This window comes from Lynx rufus, unplaced genomic scaffold, assembly GCF_022079265.1.
Source record: "Lynx rufus isolate CCGP_SWC_20201006 ecotype Redwood Valley unplaced genomic scaffold, mLynRuf1.p SCAF_21, whole genome shotgun sequence".
NCBI lineage: Eukaryota > Metazoa > Chordata > Mammalia > Carnivora > Felidae > Lynx > Lynx rufus.
In genome coordinates, this window is record NW_025814836.1 from 9,394,895 (window position 1) to 9,410,689 (window position 15,795).

The following is a 15,795-nucleotide window of genomic DNA, read 5'->3' on the forward strand; positions in this document are numbered from 1 at the left end:
CTGTGTCCTCAGATGGGTTACAGGACACTCTGCCTCCCCGGGCCAGAAGGGCCAGTGCGGCTGCTCTGGCTGGGTACTCACTTTCCCAAGTAGAGTTCTGATAAGCTCTTCAGTAGGCAAACCGAGGGAGGGACTGCATCCAGATGATTGTCGTTCAGACAAAGGACTTCCAAAGACTCACTTAGGAAGGCCGGAAATTCCAGCACACCGGCTGCAAAGAAATGGCAAAGCAGACTGGATATTTGCAGATAATTCTGGACCGTCACAGCCTGGAGGCCAGGTGGCCACACAAAATGGTGCGTCCTCTGGAGGGTATTTTGGGCAAGGCAATCTGAGTGAGGTGCCCATCTGACTGACCCAGGGATTCTAATTCGAGGGAATGGTCCTACAGATGCTCTTGCCCGTGTGGCAAAGATGCAAAGACAGGACACTCTATGGCACACTGTCTGTAACAGCAAAGACAAAAGATGGCTTACATGTCTCCCCCAAAGGGGGGTAGCTAATGAATAATAGGATAGTATTCAACTATTACAAAGCATGGGGCAGGTCTACACGTGCGGGTATGAAGTGATACTCACGAGCTATTGGTGAACTGAAAAGCAAGGAGGTGGCATCAGGCATCTACAAGGCTTAACTTGTGACCCACCAAAACGTGTGCAGGCATGTGAGCAAACACACTCATGCATTTACATGAATGTTTACATGTATGTGCGGTATATGCACATGGATATGCTATCTGATGCTGTTTATGTGCACACTACACAGGCACATAGGTATATAAGTGTGCTATATGATATTATAGGCGTATGCACACACACCACCCATGTGCGTGCATTTTACGTGCTGCTATAGGCATGTGGATACACACAGGCACGTATGCACATACGTGTTCTACAAGTATGTTAGACACAAACATATCCGTTACCAGAGACACAGCAAATTCCGTGGTTGTCTCTGGGGAAGGGGATGACTAGGAGGCTGGATATTCATTCCATACCTTCAGCACTGTTCAAAAATTCTGTTTACTGCAGACATGAACTACCTCTCCAGTTAAGAAAGAGCCAGGCAACTAGAAAATAATACGATGGGCTCAGTTTTTAGGCTTCCTAAGATGGCATTCTCTGAAAAAGTAGCCAGCTCTCTAGTACTTCAGTGATTTCATTAATTAGGCTAATTAGGAGATTCCCATTAAAATCATGTCACATGTGCTCTTTCCAGGGGCACCGGAGGGTGGGGGCGGAGAAAGACCGTAGCAGAGAGCTTGTGCTTGCACTCTGATGGGGATGAGAGGCTTAGGTTTCTAGCAGAATCTCTGAAGTGCCTTATCCTCCCTGGTCAGGCACAGAGGGGGGCAGGACTGCAGGCCCCCAAGGGTCCCTTTCAGCTCCAGCTCTGAGAACTCAAGATAAAAGACTGGCCCAAAGCCCTCTTCTCCGGCCCTCTGCCAGCCAAGCGAGATAGAGAAGCTGGGATTCTTTTGTTGGGCCGAGCGACTTTCCGCTGTCCTTGATCACAACTTCCTCCCTGTCCTCTGGCTCTCCTCCACACATGTAGCCAAGGTATCAATGCTAATGGGGGTAACCTGGCATCAGAGAATGTTCCGGGAGAGACGATAACAGAATACTGAAAGCAGCGCCCGGAAAACCGACCCAGCTAGCAGCCACAGGGAGGGGACTCAGTGAAGGGGCTCCTTTAGAAACAAAGGTGTAACACGCTTTCTAAAAAAAATGGATTTGGACATAGGAAGATGCTCAAAAGGACTTTCTTTTTGTCCCCCCAGTGAAAAAGAATGATCAACTTCAACCTGCTGCAACACACGCACAATAAGAAAGCCTCCCTTTCTACCCAGAGAACGTTCTCAACACCTGGCCTCTGTGCGTCCCGATTTTCCAGTTTGACCTCGGTGTTTATGAAGCCTCTCTAAGTAACGGACGGAGGGAACAAGCAATTACCACTGCAAACAGAGACAGCACCTGTCATAGAGTTCTCGGCCCGGTGCAGAAACTATGGAAACGGGGCTGCGCGAGCACAGCTCGAGGTATTTATGAACTGTAATTATTTATTCATAAGTAATTTATGACTCTGCTGGTCTGAATTTTACCGTAAAAACGGCTGTCCAAATTATTTTTGGACGAGGCCGCCACACAAACATGACTACTTGAACGTACATAAATCTCCTCGGAATTCTACTCTCCTTCTGCAAATAAGTTATCTTTTATAGATAATTCCTCACCCAAGGATCAACAGCCCCGAGAGAATTGCCCCACCGAGGGAGAATTTGCAATCCCAGGTGTGGGCCTCAACTCACGAGGCGAAAGTTAGGAACTCAAGCGGACTTTGTCGTGTGCTGATGCCCCGGCCCACCTCTGCCAGGGAAACTGCCAAGCCGTGTGGCCCCCCTCACCTCGCTCCCCAGACAGGCTCCTGAGGGGCCACCGGCAAGGTCATTTTCCAGAACGATGCACGCTCCAGTTACGCTGCTCATGCGTGCCTTTGGCCTTGTGCTCTGGTAGCCTCATGAGGGAGTGTCTGGACCCACTCAGCGTTGGGCCCACCTTCTTCTGCGCGGCCTACATTTCTAAACCGGAGACACCTTTCTAATCCACTCATGAAGTACGAGGCTCAACCCGCAGCAATGGAAACATGACTGAGATCCACCTCCGCTACACTTCTCGTGTGTTATCATCCCGTTTGGGCATCGACGAGAAGAAAGGGTGTGTTTCTCTTTCCTTCCAAGTGAAATCCTTATGTCTGGACTCAATTTCCAAAGTCCCAAGGCCCTTCATTTTAAGAAGGACCGGTTATGAGGGGTGCCTGAGTGGCTCAGTCAGCTGAGCGTCTGACTTCCGCTCAGGTCATGATCTCATGGTTTGTGAGTTCAAGCCCCGCATCAGGCTCTGTGCTGACAGCTTGGAGCCTGGAGCCTGCTTCAGATTCTGTGTGTCTCTCTCTCTCCCCCCTTGCAAGCCCCTCCCCCCGCTTGTACTCTGTCTTTCAAAAATGAATAAAACATTAAAAAAAATTTTTAAAAAAGGACCGGTTATGAAATTCCTAATCGTGTGTCCCCAGTAGTTGGTTCGAGGCCTCATCATTTGTTACAGGGGCCATTTGGACTTCCTTTTCTGCAAACTGTTTATATCCACTGCCCTCCCCTGTTGGTTTTTTTTTTTTTTTTGTCCTATTGGTTTGTCTTTACAAGAAAAAACAATTTGTAAGCAGTCTTTGTATATTAGGACTTAAGCCAGTTTATGTTGCAACAATTTGTGTTGCAAACATTTCTTGTCTGTTTGCATTTTGACTTGGTTTATGATGCCTTTTACCGAACAAAGCTTTCATATTTCTACAAAGCCCAAGATTTTGGTCCTTTTCTAAAGACTTCTGGGTTTCCCGCCTAGTTTTTAAAGGTCTTCTCCACTCCCAGATTATACATATATTCTCTTAAATGCTTCTTGTTTTCTTTTTCTTTTATCTGTAAATCTGAAATCCACATGGAAATTTTCGTAGTTGATATAAGGAAGGGACTCCAGCCTTGTGATTTTTCCCCTTCCAACTGGACAGGCAGTTACACCACAGTATTTATTAAAACAATAAAACATTTTTTCCCTACCAAATTGAAATTCCACCTTTGTCATATACTGAATTCCTATATTTACTTAGGTCTGTTCCACTGCTGACATGTTACTTTTTCAATCATATGTAAATACACACACTCATACGTGACTGCTATATATGCATATATCTATATATATACTGAACATATCAGTTCATCAAAAGGCGTAACAGGTGAACAGACCATTCGGGTCATGCCTGCAATATGTCTTGGCCTCTGGCATTTCTCGTCCCCATCTTACACCATCTGTACTGAAAGAGCACTTGCCAACATAAATCGAGCCAAAGAAGAACATTATGTTACATTTCAAATGACCTAAATATTGGTTCCGGTTCTACGGGACAGCATCCTGAGGGATATTTCTGTGACCCCTGCTGGGTTTAGAAGCCTTAGTTTTCAGGTTAAAAAGAAAAGGGCCGGCTGAATAGCTCCAGGGACAGGTTCACACCTTCCCCCATACCTCACAGAAGACAAAATGAAACCAGAAAAATTTGTTTTCCTGGAATATTGTCTGCTGAACTGGCCTGGTTTTAAGACCAGTAAAAATACTCTAAGAAAAGTTCTGTTCCTGATGAGTTTGGGGGAAGACCCTAAGCCCCCCACAGAGTCTCAGGCTGGCCAGGATAGCATGCGGGGGATGGGGGTGGGGTGACTGTGTGCCCACGTGGACTTCCCGTGGATGCTACGTGGATGGCAGTAAGGACTTCACAGTGCTGCCCTTCCCAACCACACCGAGCAGCCGTGTGACCTGGGCATATCAGCCAGGTGCTACGGACTGAACTGTCTTCCTCCCTTCATATGTTGAAGCCCTAACACCCAGAGTGATGATACTTGGAATTGGAGCCTTTGGGAGGTAATTAGGTTTAGATGAGGTCATGAAGGTAGGGTCCCACGATGGGATTAGTACCCTCACAAGAAGAGACACCGGCGGGCTCGGTCTGTCGGTCGGTCTTTGCGAGAACACAGCAAGAAGGCTCTCACAAGGAGCCGACTATGCTGGCACCCTGATCTCAGACTGCCAGCCTCCAGAACCGTAAGAACATAAATTTCCATTGCCTAAGCCGCCCAGTCTGTGATGCTTTGTTATGGAAGCTTGAGCTGAATGCAAGACGGTGGAAGCCTCAGTTTCCTCACCTGCAAAATGGGAACCCCAATCCATACCTCATGCTGTGGGCTTTCAAGAAAGGCTCTAACACGTGCACCATATCTAGGGCGGTGCTCGCTCATGGCAGACCCACCCACACAGCAGCTACCAGTCTCATCGGACCGCAAGCAGGAGAGGGGACTTCAGGATACTTGCAGGCCAAACGGGGAGAGAAAAGCCCCATGCAAGGGCGACCCCCGGTGGTGGAGCAGGGAACACCCGCCCAGCTGTCTCCTGCCCGCACCGCCTTACACACCTGTCTCCGTCCCAGAACGCTGGCGCCCTCTGGTGGTGAAAAAGGAAATACGCTTTGTTTTAAGTCCGTCTTCATTTCTGCCGGGGCCAAAAACAAAAAAAGGTCAGATTTTGAGGAAAGCATGGCAAAGACATTACTATTTTGCTGTGATTATACAACGCCAAGCCATGCAGAGATAAGGGAGAAAAGTTGATCAGCAGGATCTTTGGGCTCCCCTGCAGCTGCTATGTAAGCACCCATAGCCCCTGACCGCTAATTGCACTAGTGATGTTCACAAGTCTTTGGGGGAAAAAAACCTCTAAAGGAGGTGATCAAACACTGGCATGATCAATGATGATTTCCTTTCAAGAAATGCTTCTCCATTTGAGGCAGATGTGAGCGTTTCTGTGCCTGGCAGGAAGGCCTTTTCCAGTGGCTGTTCCATATTACACATTCTCACAGGAGTGGGGGGCTCTTTTTGGGGGGTAAATTCTGCTAAGAAGTGGACTTCAGCAAATGAAATTGGGAGTCTGGTCTCCAGGGCCCCAAGGACCAGCTGTGCTCATCCTCAGATTTTCCTGTTTTATTAGGCTTTGGGAGTGATTTTTATTCATTGGATGCTCATTTTGGCTAGTGATTGGCCAAAATTTTGGAACGGAATGACAGGTTAGGTTGACATGAGAAGAGTCTCCTGGAGCCTTTAAAACTTAGAGATGGCAGGACACTGTTTTGGGTGAGTTGTGCCCCTTTCTTCCAAATTATGTTTTGAAGTCCTAACCCCCAGGACCTCAGAATGTGACTGTATTTGGAGGCGGGGTCTTTAAAGAGGTGCACAAGTTACAATGAGGTCATACAAGTGGACTATGATCCAATCTGACTGGTGTCCTTCTAAGAAAGTGGAGATTAGGACACAGGGAGACCATGCGAGACACAGGGAAAAGGTAGTTATATTCAGGCCAAGGGGAGAGGCCACAGGAGAAAGCAACCTTGCTGGCACCCTAATCTCAGACTCCCAGTCTCCAGAGCCATGAGGAAATAAAAGTCCGTTGTTTGAGCCCCCCAGCCTGAGGTACTTTGTTATGGCGGCCCTAACACACCAAGGAAGGCACCAAGCCAAGGGTCGGCTTGACTGTGGTTACACGCACATTTTCGAGCTCGCCAGGGTAAGGAGACCCCATGCTTACTTGCCAAATTGGTTTCTGGAGAGATCCAGGGTTTTAAGTTGTCTACAGGTCCACTTATCTTGAGGTGGCAGCACCATGAGCTGGTTGCCCTGTAACCTCAGGAACATGAGGGCCTGGGAAGGAGAGAGACAGAGAGAGAGAGAGAGAGAGAGTCAAAGGTACCATTAAACACCAAAGGGAGCAGAAACTCAAGAGAAAGGTCATGTGCCTGACAAAATGCACAAATGATTGTAATGGATTCACTTTAGCAAAGATTCCAATAGTGTGGGGCTTCATAGTCTCTTAGAACTCGGAATTATATTGGGGCACCTGGGTGGCTCAGTCAGTTCAGCGTTCGACTCTTTTTTAATTTTTTAACTTTATTTATTTATTTTGAGAGACAGAGAGTGAGGGAGGGGCAGAGAGACAGGAAAACAGAGACAGAGAATCCCAAGAAGGCTCAGGGCTGCCCGCACAGGGCTCGATGCCAGGCTCGAACTCACGAACGGTGAGATCATGATCCGCGCTGAAGTCAAGAGTCAGACGCTTAGGCGTCCTGAGTGTCTGACTCTTGATTTTGGCACAGATCGTGATCTCACGGTTGTGGGATGGAGCCCCCCCCCCCAAAAAAAAAAACTCATGAAATTGTATCAAATACAGCAAACGGGACAGTTTATACACTATCCTTCCCTCCAGATCAATGGGAGGCAGTTCATTTCAGGCTGAAAGGAGTCCAAGTGCTTCTCAGCGCTGGGCCTTCTTAAGAGTAACAGTTACAGGGGCGCCTGGGTGGCGCAGTCGGTTAAGCGTCCGACTTCAGCCAGGTCACGATCTCGCGCTCCGTGAGTTCGAGCCCCGCGTCAGGCTCTGGGCTGATGGCTCGGAGCCTGTTTCCGATTCTGTGTCTCCCTCTCTCTCTGCCCCTCCCCCGTTCATGCTCTGTCTCTCTCTGTCCCAAAAATAAATAAAAAACGTTGAAAAAAAATTTTTTTTAAGAGTAACAGTTACTCACGGGCCCGACCTGGGAACAGCAGCCGATGCTGGGGGTCCTGGAGGCCGAGGCATCACACCCCAGGGGAGGGGGCTGCTGCACAGTGCTGGGCCCTCCTGCCTCCCTTGACCTCCTCAGGTGATGCCCCTGGCAGGGGCTGGGTGGCAGGGCCACAGAGGGTCATCTGCCCCAGCTGGGTGCCCTCTGCTGGCCAGGTGCCTGGCACCACCCGTGTGCCTGCGGTGCCCCCTGGTGACTACCCGGCCCTCGGCCCTCTGTCCACCCACCAGTCACAGAGGGGCACCAACTCTACCCTTGGACTTGTAACATGTTTTACTTGGGAGTACAGGGGGCAGATTGTGACCTTTTTTTTTTTTTTAGGTTTTTATGTTTTAAAGTTTTTTTAATGTTTACTTTTGAGAGAGATTGAGAGAGAGAGAGAGAGAGAGAGAGAGAGAGAGAGAGAGAGAGAAAGTACAAGCAGGGGAGGGGCAGAGAGAGAGGGAGTCACAGAATCCAAAGCAGGCTCCAGACTCTGGGCTGTCAGCACAGAGCCCGATGCGGGGCTTGAACTCATGAACTGCCAGACCATGACCTGAGCCAAAGTCAGACACTTAACTGACTGAGCCACCCAGGCGCCCCATATTGTGACCTTTCTTGATGCCACCACTGGGGACACCGACTATCCTGTCCTCTACGGTGGTGGCTCAGCAGTGTGAACAGGCTGCCTGCTTTGAACTCCTTACTCCACGCACTTGTCTCTTCCCTTGTCAAAGGGGGTCCACGCCACCCCCGCCATCACAACCAGCCTGTCACCGAAAGTTGTGCAGGGCCTCCCAGTACCCCCACTGGGAGGGGAAGACCGCAAGCAAACATGAATTCCTCTGGGGCCGAGCAGTAAGGTCCCAGACAGAGTTCTTTGCCTCCTGATTTGTGGCTTCTGGCCCCACTAGGAACCAGAAAACCGAGTCGGCAAGCTGCTGGTGGGAAGAAATGGACCCAGAGCTGGGGGCTGATACAGGCGATCTCCCCAAGGGCAGAGCTGGGGCGGTGGACTGAGTGTATGGCCCGGGGCCCCCCTGAGGGTAGCAGTGACTTCTGTCCCCATTGAAACATGCACACCTTGGGGCTTGAGACTCGATGCCCATCCTCCCTGAGAACACACAGATGCAAGGTGCCCTCCTGGCCCTTTTGGGGTCCCTGAACATGGGGGGAAGCTTCACTTTTCCCTGCAGGAGAACCTGTGGGGGCCCAGGTAGCCGGTGCGGCAGGACTGGGGGCCGAGGCCTGTGCCCTCTGCCTGGGGCTGCCCTGATGCCTTCCGGCAACACTCATCAGCCCCAATCTGGGGCGGCACCCAGAGCCAAGGGATGAATATGATCTGTGCTCTAGGCCTTTAGGGGCTCCCATTCAAGTGGGGGGAACAGGTCTGCATATACCCCAAGATAAGAAAGCAGCCCGTGTTGGTGGGTTGGGTGGGGCGGGGGGACTCGGGACTGTGGCAAAAGGCACTTTCCTGAATTCACATCCAAAGAAGCTTCTAACCCTCAGCAATTCCAGCTGGGGAGGGAGACAGGGGTGGGGGTGGGGGAGGCAATAAGGCCCCACCTACACTGCTCCCTCCGCTCTGCACACGGGCCTCAGTGGGCCCCGTGGGGGCGGGGGCGGGAAGGACACAGCCAGAGCAGGTCAGACAGAGGGCTGCTGGGCTGTGCTTACAAGTTTCAACCCTGCAGAGTCCTGGTGGATAAAACCCCACGCTCCCCCTTCCCTTTCACATAGCTATTTTCATTTGGCTCACTTCCTCCCAATCTTTGCTCATAAACATGCACATTTTTGACAGCTCAACATTTTTTGTTTTTGGTCTCAGAAGCTCAGGAGAAGCATGTGGATTGCACTGCAATGTGGAGCGATTTCCTCACAAAGGCTGAAAATGAGAAATAGAGGGCCTGTTCGACTCACATCGAGCTGGAAAAGCCCCAGGGGGACTTCTTTGAGAGCGTTTTCTGAGAAATCCACATCCCTGAGGTGGTTTTTCCAAAAGACAGCCATTTTGTCTGGTAGAGATTCCAGGGCATTTTTGGATGCTCTACAACATTTCTAAGAGTTCGACAAGAAAGAGAATGAGACATTAGTTAGCTTGTCAAGTGCCGGGGGGCCTAGGAGAAAGACCGTTTCCAAACCTGATATTAAAAATCAGAATGCTACAATAAGCTTCTGTCATAAGTGCAACGGAGTCAAGACGCTACAAACTGTTATTGTCCCGTTTTCCTGTCCTTTTGCCCCAAGAAAGGGACGGGAATGGTTTCCTGAGGGAGACAAAGGTGGCTCATAGTCCTTTCCCTTCATTCCAGAACATCTGGCCCATTGTCCTTGGAAATAATGGCATCATTCAGGACCATGCTCCAGAGAGGAACCGTTTCCCACACACATATGTTTCCACCAGAATGTTAATGCTAGTGACAGAGAATTTCTTGGTTCAAAACCAATGGCAATAAAACATAAATATTCTTTATGGTATTCCATCTGTTTTAACAAGCAAACTTCCCAAGAAGCAAAACCAGCATTTAATTGGCAGTGCTGTGGAGGCAGATGATTTCTGCTTCTTTATTCTGATTTCACAGCTATCTGAAAGGAACTGTGCCCCCATTCTGGGGCAGAAGTCTTCCTACACCGGACATGTGAGCTGTGACTGTGGAAAGTTCTATGGGCGTCATGGCGTGAACCTCAAGCCCGGAGCCAGGTGCTGGCTCTCACGTGAGTTACCTGCCTGAGACACTCAGGGGCGGGATGCTCTTGAGGGACACTTCCGAGGGTAAGAGGGGGACGGCAGTGCTACTACCCAGTGTGGCCACCCAGGGGGCGCAAGTGAGCGCACTGAGAGAGCCCTGGGTAATGACCAGCTTCTGGCACAGTACTAACCAAAGGGCAGGCCCAGGCATCTGGAAACATCTTCAGGTTATTTCTGGAGACATTCAGATAACTGAGTGACTTGAAAGAATGAAGGAAAAGGGCAGGGAGTTCCGTCAATTTATTGTTAGAGATGTCGAGTTCCTGCAGCTTCCGCAAACCGATCCAGTTAGTGGCTAGGGGAAAATAAATAAATAAATGCACCAGTAAACAAACAAACAAACAAACAAAAAAGGTCCTATCAAGAAGTACACCACAACAAAGTAAGACAGGTTACTGATGATCCAACCTACCACTTTCTTCTTCAAACAACTTTTCCAAGTAGTTTTTTGAAGCTGTCAATTTTTGAAGTTTTAAGAGGTGCAAGAATCCTGGTGGGAGATGGGGCAATTTATTGCTGGAAATGTCAATTTCCAGGAGCCTGTGGTTGGGGAAGAAGGAAGGCAAGGCATCAGAACAAAGAGGCAAAGCATCAAGGTTCCGTGTCTCTGCACACGTATTTCTCTTTTCCCCTCGCACCAAGCTAAAGAGTGTGGGTTGAGGGGCGCCTGGGTGGCTTGGTCGGTTAAGCGTCCGACTTCGGCTCAGGTCATGATCTCACGGTCCGTGAGTTCAAGCCCCGCCTTGGGCTCTGTGCTGACAGCTCAGAGCCTGGAGCCTGTTTCAGATTCTGTGTCTCCCTCTCTCTCTGCCCCTCCCCTGTTCATGCTCTGTCTCTCTCTGTCTCAAAAATAAATAAACGTTAAAAAAAAATTAAAAAAAAAAAGAGTGTGGGTTGAAAATGCAGAGTAGGATTGGTATTCATTGCATTAACTGTGTAGACAAAGAAAATCAACTGTCTCTTTCGTGGGCCCTGGTCTCACTGACTCATAGGGTTGCAAACCTTCCTCAATATATGATAGCAAAAGAAGCTGGTGTCCTGAAAGTTCCTGGAAGGCCACAGGGCGGTGCTTTCAGGCATCTGGAACCTGGTTAGGGACCCCCGCTCAGATGGCACTTGACCTTTAAATGTTTGTGTGCAGTTGGGGCACCTGGGTGGCTCAGTTGGTTAAGCGTCCGACTTCAGCTCAGGTCATGATCTCACGGCTTGTGAGTTCGAGCCCCGCGTTGGGCTCTGTGCTGATGGCTCAGAGCCTGGAGCCTGCTTCGGATTCTGTCTCCCTATCTCTCTGCTCCTCCCCTGTTCATGCTCTCTCTCAAAATATTTTTGAGAGAGAGGTCTCTCCCTCTCTCTCAAAAATAAATAAACATTAAAAAAATTAAATGTTTGTGTGCAGCCTTCTTCCTCATGGGTTATGTCTGACCCTATGCTCTTTGCAACATTCTCCCTTAACTTTGCTTAGAGCCTTAGCTCTAAGGCTCAAGTCCTTCAGAAGATGGGGCTTTGCAGGTAGGTATCACCAGTACGTCCATGTGCTGCAGGGGGAAGGTGCAGGCCTGTTCCCACGCTCTCCCTCCCCCCCGCAAAAGGAGACCAGGAGTTGCTCACACTATCCACCTGCTGTTAATTCTTTCTGTGACGCCTTTCTCACTTAACTTTTCCTGGGAGGTGGAATAAAAGCTTTGCACCAGCCAGGAGTATTTCAGCATCCTCTGATTCCTGTGTGCGAGACCAAGACTGGATGTCTCAGGCAGGCAGGTCTGCGTGGCCACCAGTGGGAGTATAAATGTGGGCCGGACAAACCGCCCCTCTAGACTTCTCTGCGTTCACCCCAAAAAGCGGGGAGGCCTTATTCCTCAGAGCTTGTATAAGGGCAGGCAGAACTTCTCTCCCATTCCTGAGAGTTTGTTTTCAAAACCACAAAGGACACTTAGGGAGTACGTGTAGGAGGAGGGCAGTGGTGGCGGCTGGGTGCGGAGGTCCCCATCCCCACTCTGGGGGGCCTGCGTGGGCTGAGTGCCCACCTGGAACAGATGATTTCATCCGATGACTGCACGCCAGGCAGCTCCCCCAGGTGGTTGTTGGAGAGGTTCAGCTTCCGGAGGTTGATGAGTCCCCAGGGGATGACGGAGGGGAGGGAAGACAGGCAATTGGCAGAAAGGTCCAGCTCTGTGATCTGGCAGGAGATGTCTATGAGCCAGTCTAGATCTACCCAGGGCAACTTGAGATGGGACCATTTCACACGCAGTGCCTGGATTTGGAGAAAGGAGAAAAGCACCCACGGATGGTGAGCCCACGGCCAACGTAGGCTTGGGATAAAGCAATGGTTTATTCATGTGTGAGTCTGTCTGTTCATCTCAGCTGGAGTCCCTGGACGTCAGGATCTTGGCTGACTTGTAGCTGGCATTGGGGACGTACCTGTTCCCATCTGCACCTGCGTCTCACAGGTAATCTCTGCAAGACTCCACCTCACTCTCTGGCCTCTAGAGGGAGCAAGCGTTACCTCTCACAGGGCAGGAATCAGCAGGAATGGCACCTGCTGTGTACAGGGGGGAGGCCACCCACACTTAGAGGAATCTCCCCAGACTGGAGAAGAAGGCTGAAGGTCTTCTGACCTCCCTCCAGGGGCCTCTTCCCTGTGATTAGAGATGCTGCTGCCGGCAACATGGCGGGCCCCATGTTGCGTGCTTTGTGGATGGGCTTGCTGAGAGAGAAAGAGAGACAGAGAGAGAGACAGAGAGAGAGAGAGCAAGAGACTGAATACACAATGGCCAGGCCATATGTAAAAAATGGAACTTTGACACACAAGCAGCAACCTTCCCAGAAAACTAACCCCCTTATCTGTAGTAACCAGCCCAGGAAGCCAGCCTGTTCTAAGCCAGACTCATAGGAAGCCAAGCCTCCATGGCTAACATCAATCCAGGAAGCTACACAATAGCTTCTGGAACAGTTGAACTCAAATTGCCAGGGCTTGACTCATAATGGACAGCGTCACTAGTCTTTGGCCCTATGTCCAACTTAAACCAACCAGAGAAAGCCAAAATGCTCCCCCAACCAAACATGTAGAACACCCCCCCCCGCCCCGCTTCTATTTAGCTGCCTCCAGCTTTCCCATTGAGAGCCTCCAGTTGGGGAACACCCAAGGCTTTTCCCTTTTCCCCACTATAAAGCTTTCTCACTCTTCTGCCAAAACACAAGTGAACATAGTTGACTCCCTTCCTACAGCAAGCTCTGAATAAATCGCCTTTGCTTTTCTCATCGGGTTAGTTTTTGTTTATTTCCACAAGGCAGAGTCAGAAAGGCCAGAAGCTTGCTGGTGTGTGGTGGTAAAAAGAGAACTGGTAAAAAGAGATCTGGTTAAGTACGCATGAACAGGGCTTTTCTCTTTCTTCTGGATTATCAAAGAATTTGGGGCTCAGTTAGGTTTCGGGGGGGGCGGGAGGAGGAAATCAGCTTCTGGGCTTGTTTCTCCAAAGCAGCTGGAAAGGCGTATGAGAAAATTAGAGGAACAAAAACCAGGGCTTGGCAGATGGGAAAATGTATTCACCAAGCCCATGGCGGGAAAGACCAGTAATAACTTGGGGTAAAGTTCGCTTTCAAAATTGGCAGCAGCAGACTGCTTCTGTGGCCACTAGATGGTGATAGTGTGTCGTCTTTATCTCCTTAGCTGAGCTGCCAGGATTGGAAAGGGTCGGTCTATCACGCCCTCTCAAAGCTCTGGTCTTTGAACCAGGGGATGAAGGACTGTGTCTCTGTCTTATCTCTCTCTCCATTCACGTGGATGAAGAGGGACAGGTGATGGCATACTGGATTTCAGGACAAAAGAATGGAGTTTTAACTGCAGCTGATTTTTTGAAAAAGACAAGTCATTCTATTGCTGTTTCTATTGTCATTACTGTTCCCCCCACAATTTTTTATTTTGAACAAGTTCAGAACTGCAGAAAAGCTGAACTTGGACACAGTGAGCACCCCTAAAATGCCCTGCCCCTAGGTACCACTGTTACTCTGTTGCCACATTTTGCTTTCTCTCCTTTCTCTCCACAGACACTTTTCATTTTTTGCGGAATCATTTCCAAGTAAATTAGCGCCATCAGGACACTTAACCCCTAAATACTTCAGCATGTATCTCTGAAGAACAAGAATATTTTCCTAGGTGACCTCCATTATTTATCATTTTCAAGGAATGAAATCGATACGATATTATCAAATCCACAGTCCACATTCAAACAGTCCCAGCCGTCCCAGACATGTCTTTTATAACTATTTTATGTCCTGATCCAGGATCCCATCAAGAATCACACACTGAATTTATTGGTCATGTCCCTTTACTCTTCTTTAAGTTAGAAGAATCCTCATGGCTTTTTATGTCTTTTCCAACATTGGTATTGCAATTTTTCAAGTCATTCCAGTTGTCTCATAGAATACCCCATAATCTGAATCTACTCAATTGTTTCCCAATGTTGAGATTCAAGTGAAGCATTTTTGGCAAAAATCTCAGACAATGATGAGTCCTACCAATTGGACCTCATGCGAGGGCAACTGATGTCAGGTTGTTCCCCTGTTGGTGATGCCGGGCCTGACCTCTTGTTGAAGGTTGTGTCCGTCAGATCCCTCCTTTATAAAGGTACATTTTGCTCTTTGTGACTAATGAGCAAGCTGTGGGGTGATACTCTGAGACTAGTGAGTATCTTGTGTTCCTACATCATTTCATCCACTGATTTCAGCATCCACTGTTGACCCTGGCCTGACTCAGTTAGTACACTGATGGTTGCAAAACAGTGACTTTTCTAAAATGATCATTCCTTCTACACTTGTTACTTGGCATTCTTTTGTGCAGAAGGGTGTCTCCCTCTCCTTTTAAGTATCACTATGGACTCATGGATTCTTTTTTTACTCAAAGTATTGCCATTACTATTATCATTATTTCTTTTGCTGCTCAGATCATCCCCAGTTTGGCCAGTGGGAGTCCCATCAAGGGGGCTCCTGTGTTCCTCTGACATGTCCCTACATGTTTTGGGCACTTCCTTACTCCTGGCAAGATAAGGTGCTCCAGTCTCTTCTGGTGCTTTCCAAGCCCCAGCCCTGGAATCAGCCCCGATTCCCTTTAGCAGAAAATGGTATATAGAAACCAAGATCTGGTGTTAGGTGTACCCACTGCTACTGGGGTGTCACTGCTTCTCAGCCCACTGATCCAACACAGCTCTGTGTTACACAGGAGTCCCTCCTGATGCCTTCATTTCAAACCCAGCCACATGCGCTTCTCCCTAATCTTTCCATAATTCCTAACTGTATCACCCTTCATCTGGCTATTATTGGCTTTCATCTGTTAAATAAGCGGTTTGGACCTGATGATGTCTAAGTCACTTCTGGACCCAGGATTCTGTCTGGCTTGTGTGCTTCGAAGGACAGTGTTCTCCTACCGGGAGCCTTGGGATAAGGAAGACAGCCAACCCAGGAGCAGGCTGGCAGGAAGGTCACTGTGTCAGGTTTAGCAATGTCAAGTCAAAGAAGGCCCTCCAAGGGCCTGGCTGCCTCCTCTTCCTGGGTTCTTGGAGACACACACAGGTCCCAGGCCCAGACAGCTGGACACAAAGCCAAGAGGGCCCAGATTGCAGTCTGACTCTCCACTCACCCTGTGTGGCCATTCTGGTCAATCAATATCAAGCGGATTGGACTTGAATGGAAACGGCAGCCAAATGTAAGCTGACGAGGAGGCTGATTTGGGTTTGATTTTTAACAATAAATCTTAGGTGTCTATTGAAAGTCTCACACATAAAACTATAAGACCATCAAAAGTAAATGAAAATGAGAAATGCATCAGAATATTACTGTGACACGAACCACTTATGCTACAAATGCAT

The 15,795-nt window shown here is 49.0% G+C and overlaps 1 protein-coding gene across 1 annotated transcript in view; it reads right to left on the reverse strand.

The window, feature by feature from the left end:
• Positions 1 to 15,795, reverse strand: part of LRRK1 (leucine rich repeat kinase 1) — a 127,367-nt gene that overhangs the window by 41,297 nt on the left and 70,275 nt on the right. The window contains exons 6-12 of the mRNA XM_047086572.1: positions 11,959 to 12,185; positions 10,347 to 10,474; positions 10,066 to 10,229; positions 9,106 to 9,243; positions 6,174 to 6,286; positions 5,011 to 5,087; positions 82 to 211 (exon numbers count right to left, since the gene is read on the reverse strand). Coding sequence (XP_046942528.1) covers positions 82 to 211; positions 5,011 to 5,087; positions 6,174 to 6,286; positions 9,106 to 9,243; positions 10,066 to 10,229; positions 10,347 to 10,474; positions 11,959 to 12,185 — 977 coding nt within the window. The remainder of the gene's footprint in view (positions 1 to 81; positions 212 to 5,010; positions 5,088 to 6,173; positions 6,287 to 9,105; positions 9,244 to 10,065; positions 10,230 to 10,346; positions 10,475 to 11,958; positions 12,186 to 15,795) is intronic.